The sequence below is a fragment of the Toxorhynchites rutilus genome, chromosome 3 (assembly GCF_029784135.1).
Source record: "Toxorhynchites rutilus septentrionalis strain SRP chromosome 3, ASM2978413v1, whole genome shotgun sequence".
NCBI classification, from domain to species: Eukaryota; Metazoa; Arthropoda; class Insecta; order Diptera; family Culicidae; genus Toxorhynchites; species Toxorhynchites rutilus.
Window position 1 is genome coordinate 108,004,238 of NC_073746.1, and position 8,243 is coordinate 108,012,480.

The 8,243-nt window shown below is 37.4% G+C and overlaps 2 protein-coding genes across 2 annotated transcripts; one reads left to right on the forward strand and one right to left on the reverse strand.

The window, feature by feature from the left end:
* The first annotated feature begins 1,042 nt into the window (after nucleotides 1-1,042).
* Nucleotides 1,043-4,537, forward strand: LOC129773405 (uncharacterized). The gene is made up of 4 exons (XM_055777001.1): nucleotides 1,043-2,841; nucleotides 2,948-3,221; nucleotides 3,275-3,809; nucleotides 4,128-4,537. Exons 1-4 carry the CDS (start codon nucleotides 2,819-2,821, stop codon nucleotides 4,535-4,537), a joined length of 1,242 nt encoding a protein of 413 aa, XP_055632976.1. The 5' UTR covers nucleotides 1,043-2,818.
* On the reverse strand, nucleotides 2,778-6,350 carry LOC129777331 (uncharacterized). Its single transcript, XM_055783559.1, has 2 exons — nucleotides 5,906-6,350; nucleotides 2,778-5,848 (listed from the first exon to the last, which is right to left on the reverse strand). The coding sequence occupies exon 2, from the start codon at nucleotides 5,820-5,822 to the stop codon at nucleotides 4,653-4,655; it is 1,170 nt and encodes a 389-aa protein (XP_055639534.1). The 5' UTR covers nucleotides 5,823-5,848; nucleotides 5,906-6,350; the 3' UTR covers nucleotides 2,778-4,652.
* Nucleotides 6,351-8,243: the final 1,893 nt, after the last annotated feature.

Here is an 8,243-nt window from a genome sequence, read left to right on the forward strand (position 1 = left end):
CCCTTCCCGATAAAACCTACGGAGAACATATCCGAGAAAGAAATTGACAATATCATTAGAACGAATCACCTATCCCCACTAGAAAAATCAAAATTAATTAAAGTCCTCTACGAAAATCAAACAGTCTTGTTGAAACAAGGAGAAAGACTTACTTCCACCTCAGCAACCAAACATAAAATTTTAACAGATAACGATCTTCCTATCAAGAAAAATATACGATACGATACAAGAAATGCTAGACAATGGTATTATTCGACCATCTAAAAGTCCTCACCTATTTGGGTCGTGCCTAAAAAGATAGACGCATCTGGCAAAAAGAAAGTAAGAGTTGTAATCGACTATAGGAAGTTGAATGAACATACCATCGACGACAGATATCCCATGCCCCAAATTGAAGAAATCCTTGATTCTCTGGGAAAATCCGAATACTTTTCGACAATTGATTTGAAATCTGGGTTCCACCAGATACCAATGGACCCAAAACATATCGAAAAAACAGCCTTCTCTACAGACAAAGGGCATTTCGAATTCACCAGAATGCCTTTAGGACTAAAAAACGCCCCTGCTACATTCCAGAGAGCAATGAATGATATTCTCGGCAATTATATCGGAACGAAATGTTATGTGTATCTAGATGACATAGTTATTACTGGATACAATTTGGAGAACCATTTAGAAAATCTTCAATCAATTTTAAAACGTTTATCAGAATTCAATTTAAAGATACAATTAGATAAATGTGAATTTCTCAAAAGACAAACAGAATTCTTAGGACACATAATAACATCTGAAGGAGTAAAACCAAATCCGGAAAAAATTGAAAAAATCATTCAATGGCCTCTGCCCAGAAATCAGAAGGAAATTAAACAATTTCTTGGCCTAGTTGGATACTATAGAAGATTCATTCAGGATTTTTCAAAAATCACTCGCCCCATGACTAAATATTTAAAAAAAGATTCGACAGTCGAATCACAAGATCCTTCATACCTCAACTCTTTTAATACACTTAAACAGATACTCTCCACAGATCAAATATTGGCGTACCCACAATTCGAGTATCCTTTCATATTAACTACGGATGCATCCGGTTTTGCTCTGGGTGCTGTACTTTCACAAATACAAGACAATGTTGAAAGACCAATCGCATTTGCCTCCCGAACACTTTCAGACACAGAATCTAGATATGCGACTAATGAAAAAGAAGCACTAGCCATTATTTGGGCAGTGAACAAATTCAAGCCATATTTATATGGTCAGAAATTCACTCTCATAACCGACCATAAACCCTTAATATTCATCAAATCCTCAGACAAAAATTCCAAAATCTTACGGTGGCGCTTAGATTTAGAAAACTACGACTACGAAATTAAATACAGAGAAGGAAAGTCCAACGTTGTAGCGGACGCTTTGAGCAGGATGGCAATCGAAACAAACGTTAACATAACAAGTAATAATGCAACTTCCAATTTTTCAGATCCCGACAACCAAGGGGACGGTGCATCGATTATGAATAACGCCCCGCAGTCAAACTACCCCGATAACCTCCCTAATTCCTCCGATTCACAAACAGTTCACTCCGCCGACGATTCCTCCAACTATTTTATTCACTTCTCCGAACGCCCACTAAATTATTTCCGCAACCAGATAATCTTCAGAATTTCAAGGTTGGATACCGTCATTCAAGAAACATTATTTCAAAACTACCACAGGACAATCGTATCACAACCTTCCTTCAGCAAAGATCAAATAACCCACTTCCTAAAAATCTTCCACAACGGGAAACAAACAGCCCTTATGGCCCCGGAGAACCTCATACAAACTATTCAGGAATCTTTCAAAGAAAATTTCAGTCAAAAGGGACACTTTGTATTTACTGACAGAATGGTAGAAGATGACCAAAATGAAAACAGACAAGATCAAATAATAGTAAAAGAACACGAGAGGGCACATCGTGGTATCTCGGAAGTGGAAGCACAAATTAAAAGATCGTATTTCTTCCCCAACATGTGCATAAAAATTCGAAAGTTTATAAACTCCTGCGAAATATGTAACACGCACAAGTACGAGAGGAAACCATTTAATATAAAGGTATCCCCAAGACCAATCACTGAAAAACCGTTAGAAAGAGTCCACATGGACATATTCATTATAGATAAACATTGCTTTTTATCTTTAATCGATTCGTTTTCAAAACATTTGCAAATGATTTTTCTTAAATCAAAAAATTTAATACATGTTCAGAAAGCATTGGGAAAATACATCAGTAACTTCGGAGTGCCTAAACAAATCATAACGGACCATGAAACTACTTTTAGGTCTATCCAACTTAAAGATTTTCTCGCTCAATTAGGAACACTAATAGATTACGCAGCATCATCTGAGTCTAATACCAGGGACAGACATACAGCTGTACTTGCGTTGTACGTGTACAGCGTTGTACAGGTACCATCGTAGCATGACAGACATACTTTGGTTGTACATTGCACCGCATGTCAAATTGACAATCAGAAATTCGACCCATTTTCACCTCATGTTTCAATGAAAAAGTTTTTTATTTAGCGTCTGAACTATCAAACACAACAAACAAGTTTCCAATCTGAGTTATTAACTCAAGAGAAAGTTAATGAAAATAATATTTACCAAGTGTTTTGATTCAGTTTGTTCATGCTACCCACCACTAACCGTTTGTGGCGCTGTGCACCGTACAACTGTAGTCATGTACAACGGTGAAACAGGTCGGTACAGATACAACGATAGGGCGCTTGCAGCGTGCATATGTATTAGTAGTCTGTTGGGCAGGCAAAAGTGACAGCTGCATATGATTAACATGGATCGACAAGAGTAAGTTTTGTTTAAATAATTATTTTAGCGTAACAGAAACAAAAATTACGCATCACTCTATATTTACATCATGCTAAGATATGTGTATTCAAATATTTAATTTTAGCGTAAAAGCCAGATACGCAGAAAAAATTAAAAAATTCTGTTTTGGTTACGACCCGTATCAATGGATGCAGCATGAATATTCAAAAAGTGCCTTACCAAAAAATGTGACTTATTACGACCTAGTGGAATATCTTGTAAATCGCGAAAGTCCGTATACCCGGAAATGCTTTAAGGCCTTCAAGAGCTTGGACGCATACAAAAATTTCAAGGCGGGATGGGTACAATTTTTAGGTTCCAGATACGTCGATTCTGGTTTTTGTATTGTGTTTGCTCAGGTAAGTTTTGTATATTCTCAGTAAAGAAAATTACTCACTATACGATGTTGCAGGTGAAGCATTCCCAAAAATTTAACCTAAAGCCTACATCTACCTGGGTGTCGGTAGATCCCACAGGAACAGTTCAAACTGCACATTGCAATTGTATGGCAGGATTAGGTGAAGTGTGTTCTCATGTAGGCTCTGTGCTTTTTGCTCTCGAGTGCTGGTCCCGTAAAGAAGTAAATGAAAATGAACCTTCGTGTACAGATATACTTAATCGGTGGTTGGTTCCACCGAAAAAAGCGGTTAATTGTGGCGAAATTAAAGACATATTCAGCCAGAAAGATCAACCAGTTTCCAGATATGATTTCCAGATACCCGAATGCCCTGCGAAAGAGTTGAATGTATTTATACGTAAATTGATCGATAACGGAGAAAATCCATCAGTTGGCCAATTTATGGAAAATACAAGAAAGCATTCGAATGTGAACTCGAGCCTTTGTGACATTGATCTTTATCCGAATATGTTAAAAATCCTTTTCTGCCAATTTTTTGATCCAAATTTAAGAGGAAAGTCGCTCAACGAGCTTCGCGAAATAGGGAATAGTAAATTGAGGAATATGCGTTATACAAGACCCCTTGTTCGTAAAATAGCACGAGTTTCACAAAGTTCAAGTTGGTTCTGGGAAAAATTTCGCGTTGGAAAAATAACTGCATCTACATTTAAAGCAACCACAAGAACGCCGATTGATAATCCTTCAATGCACCTAATTAGAAAAATTTGCTATCCCGAAGATTATCGTTTTTCAACACCTGCGACGAGATATGGATGTACCCATGAGAAGGATGCGTTAAAGACATATGGTTCAAAAATGGCAGCTGAACATTTAAATTTCCATTATTCTTCTTCTGGTCTACACTTAGTTGAGAAAAAACCATTTTTCGGAGCATCACCGGATGCAATCGCCGTTTGTGATTGTTGTGGAGAGGTTTCTGTGGAAATCAAGTGCCCTCATTGCCTGCGAGACGGTAAAACAATAAAAGAATATGTGACTAGGCCAGATAGTCCTATTCAAATTACGGAAACAGGATATAAAATGAACCACAATCATCAGTACTTCTATCAAGTGCAAATGCAGATGTATATACTTAATGTTAAGTTTTGCGACTTTGTTGTTTGGACAAACAAGGAATTGGTCATACTGCGAGTGGACCGAGACGACACATTTTTGAAGAAAGAGTTGATAAAAGCCGAAAGTTTCTTCAGATTGGTTATTATGCCTGAACTTTTAGGCCAATACTATACAGGAGGGTATTTTAAAGATAGATTGTGAAAAAAGGGAAATTACGAAATAATATTTTGACTGCCAATGTATTATGTATGTATTAAACTCAAATAAATGTATATAAAAATTCAATAAAATGTAGTAATTTATTTCGGTACAATGATTAATCTTCAGGGACTACAGAGGGGCAAAGGTTAACTAGACAACAACAATTTGTCACAATTTGATCCACTAGTGAAGTTTCACAAAAGTTTGAAGTATTCTTCAGAGTGCTTATTGGAAACTTGTTCTTGTATAGTATCTTATACTTATTCCGAACCTGCGCAATCACTCGCTCTACATGAATCCTAACATTTGCTAATTTCCGTGTGTTTTCAATATCAAGAGGGTGCAACTGATCTTGACCAACAGTAAAAGCAGGTAACAGTAATTCAACTCCAGCACTTTCAACGTGATTTCTTATTAGGAATCCCCTATCTGCCATGATATAATCTCCTTTTTGCATTCTACTTAACATACCGGATTTTTCAGTGATAAATTTATCACTTGCTCGGCCACCAAATCCATTTGATATGAATATAATGGATCCATTAGGAGCGATTCCGATTAGGTATTTAACAGTATGTGAATGTTTATAATTAGACCACATTTGAGCAGCTTGTAAAACGTCACTGGGCTTCTCAGTGAGCACCTCGAAGCAATCTATAACGACTGAGACCTTATTACCGAAATGTCGCTTGAAACACTCTGGCATCGAATTTTGTACCGATTCACGAGACGGCCAACTGACAAGCCCTTTCATTCGTTGAAACATGACGTATATACATTTACGAAAATATCTAGAGACAGTACTAACGTGAACTCCACTCATGTACGCAATTAATGTCAGATCTAAATCTAGCCTAAGCTTAGCTAAAGTAAAAATAAAAATTTGAAATTTCGTTATCTTACACGAACCAGTCGGTTGTGGGAAATAAGGTTCTAAAAACCCAAATAAAAACTTAAAAACATTGTAGTTTAGTCCTGTAAAATATTTACATTTGTCATCATTCTGACTAAAATCTTCGAAACTAGTGCATAGAAATGGGTGGTGCTTTTCTCTCATAATTTCTATTTCACATTGCAATTTTTTTATTTCTTCTTCGAGCACTGTTTCTCTGTCCACCGGACCTGGAGCCGTCAGCAAATCTTCCTCCGGAATCGTTTCCAACGTCTTTCGGATAGCCTCCTTTACTTCACTCCGCCTAGTCAAACACTCAAATCTGTCCTTAGCAGCAGATGTCATCCGATTTTTGTAACCTAATTTCTGGTTCGGTACCCAATCAGGATTCATTTCATCTAAAAGATCAGCACTTTGACCTGAATGAAGAAAAAAACGTTATGACAAGTTTAATGAGAACAAATTTTCATTTTTACCTGAAAGGAAATGCTGCGAGCAAACCACCGTTGATGGCCATTTTTCTGGCACCAAATCAATCCGCTTCAATGCATTTGTCCATGCAATTTGGCGCTTTTCGGACAACTCTTTTCTCTTGGCGCTACGCTTATCCACCGCGGGGAAGCGGAACCATTTTTCCCCGTCACGATCGCCGCGTTTGTTGCACCCAAAAACTGCACACGTCCTAGGCACTAATTAATGCAATGAAATCATATTATTTCAAATGTCTGTCGTTGGCAGATATTTCAGAATGTACTTACTGGTTATTATTTATCAAATGTAGGGATATGTTTTACAAAAAAAATATTTTTAGCTCTCCAATTTAATTTTTCAAATCTCACTCCACTGCTGCTGCATAGAAACTACGAATGTCAACAAACGTTTGTGTGCCCAACACATGCTCTGCATGTATGTGTAGCAAGAGCCCTATTGTACCGAGTTGCTTGCATGATTCTAGCGCTGTACATGGTGACAGACATACATTTTTCGAAGTACAGCGCAAGTACAGCTGTATGTTTGTCATAAGTATAACGGGCAAATTGAACGTGCACACTCAACTATTATAGAAATCTTTAACACGAATAAACATAAATTCAGAACCATGGGAACTAAATCAATTGTCAAATTATCTGTAGCATTGTACAATAATACTGTGCACTCTTCCACTCAATATACACCAAACGAGATTCTTTTTAACCAAAATTATATTGTCAACCCAGAAGAAATTTTAAGGGATGCACAAGAATTGTTCATCAAAGCTGAAGTAAACATGGAGAAGTCACAGAAACATGTTATTAACCAGAATGTAAAGAAAGAAGATCCTCCCAATATAAACGAAGGGCAAGAAGTTTTCGTCACACCAAATATTCGAACCAAAAAACAAGCAAGAGCAAACAAAACCAACGCCAATGCGGTAACAGACCACACATTTAAAAACAACAATGGAGTGAAACGACATAAAAATAAAATCAAAAGACCGAAGAAATTATAATGTAACTTTTATCTCATTATGTATTACAGATGCTCCTCTCATACATAGGAATCATAGGAATCATCGTACTCTCGAAAACCTCATGTCAAGAACTCACAATTAGAAATCTCCATAAAGATCTCATCTTGATGCACAAGATAAACCCTTGTAAGATACGGACAGGGAACATTAGGATTGTCCATCCAATTAATTTAACAGATCTAGAGATTACAATCAATCAACTTACGAACCTAGTATACCACAAACAAAAACAGAACAATGTACTTAACCAAATTAGCAAACACAAAATACGCGAATTGTACTCTAATTTTCTACTCATTAAACCAACGACGCATAAGAGAACAAGGAGATGGGACATCATCGGTACAACATGGAAATGGATAGCCGGGAGCCCGGACGCCCAAGACCTACGAATAATCGACAGAAGCTTGAACCAATTAGTCGAAGAGAACAACCACCAAATCAAAATCAACGAACAAATTGGCAATAGCATTTCGGAACTAACATCCGCCATCAATAAAATAATCGAAAAACAACACACCAATCAAATCATTCTTGATGATATCGACATAATCACAACTAATCTAGATATCGACACCCTCAACAAAATCCTCATCAACATCCAAGAAGCGATACTTTTTTCAAAAATGCGCGTTACGAATAGTAAAATATTATCTAGCATAGAAATGTACTTGCTTAAAACTATCCTTAACAACCAAGGAGTACAGACGGAGATTCCAGAAGAAACACTTAACCTTGTGACTCCAACGATAGCAACTGTGTGTCCTGAATTTACTACGGGAATCACTGGGTCAATTGGAGCTTAATATTGCACGTCTTACCTCGTGGTCAGTTGAGTATCGAAAGAGGAGTCAGTTGGAGTAGATTTTCGAAGTTATCAATCACCAATGGATTCATGATCTTGCAACGGATGAGAAATCTGTAGGATAATTCTGTGAACCGAAGAGTAAGCGGGGGTACTCCTGCCAAAACTTGGAGACTCATCGTATATGTCGAATGCAGACACCCCATTGCTATACGCAAGCAACGATATTGTATTCTCTCCAGCTTGAGAATATGAATCCTGGCAGCTGATCGGAAGCAAAAACTGCCATATTCTAACACTGATAATATCGTTGTTTTGTACAACTGAATGAGGTCTCCTGGATGGGCACCCCACCCTGTTCCGGTAATTGTTTGGAGAAAATTGATTCTTTGCTGGCATTTCTGTTTCAAATACGCAATGTGTCTCCCCCAGGTACACTTAGAATCAAAATATACACCCAGGTATTTGAAAAACATAGAGTGTTGGATCGTTTTGCCGG

What these genes read in the sequence shown, in the direction of transcription:
- LOC129773405 (XM_055777001.1), top strand. Translation starts at nt 2,819, where the DNA reads ATGATTAACATGGATCGACAAGA. An exon ending in TTTGTATTGTGTTTGCTCAG is followed by an intron (nt 3,222 to 3,274) that starts GTAAGTTTTGTA and finishes ACGATGTTGCAG; the next exon opens with GTGAAGCATTCCCAAAAATT. An exon ending in GCTTCGCGAAATAGGGAATA is followed by an intron (nt 3,810 to 4,127) that starts GTAAATTGAGGA and finishes GTCTACACTTAG; the next exon opens with TTGAGAAAAAACCATTTTTC.
- LOC129777331 (XM_055783559.1), bottom strand. Translation starts at nt 5,822, where the DNA reads ATGAATCCTGATTGGGTACCGAACCAGAAATTAGGTTACAAAAATCGG.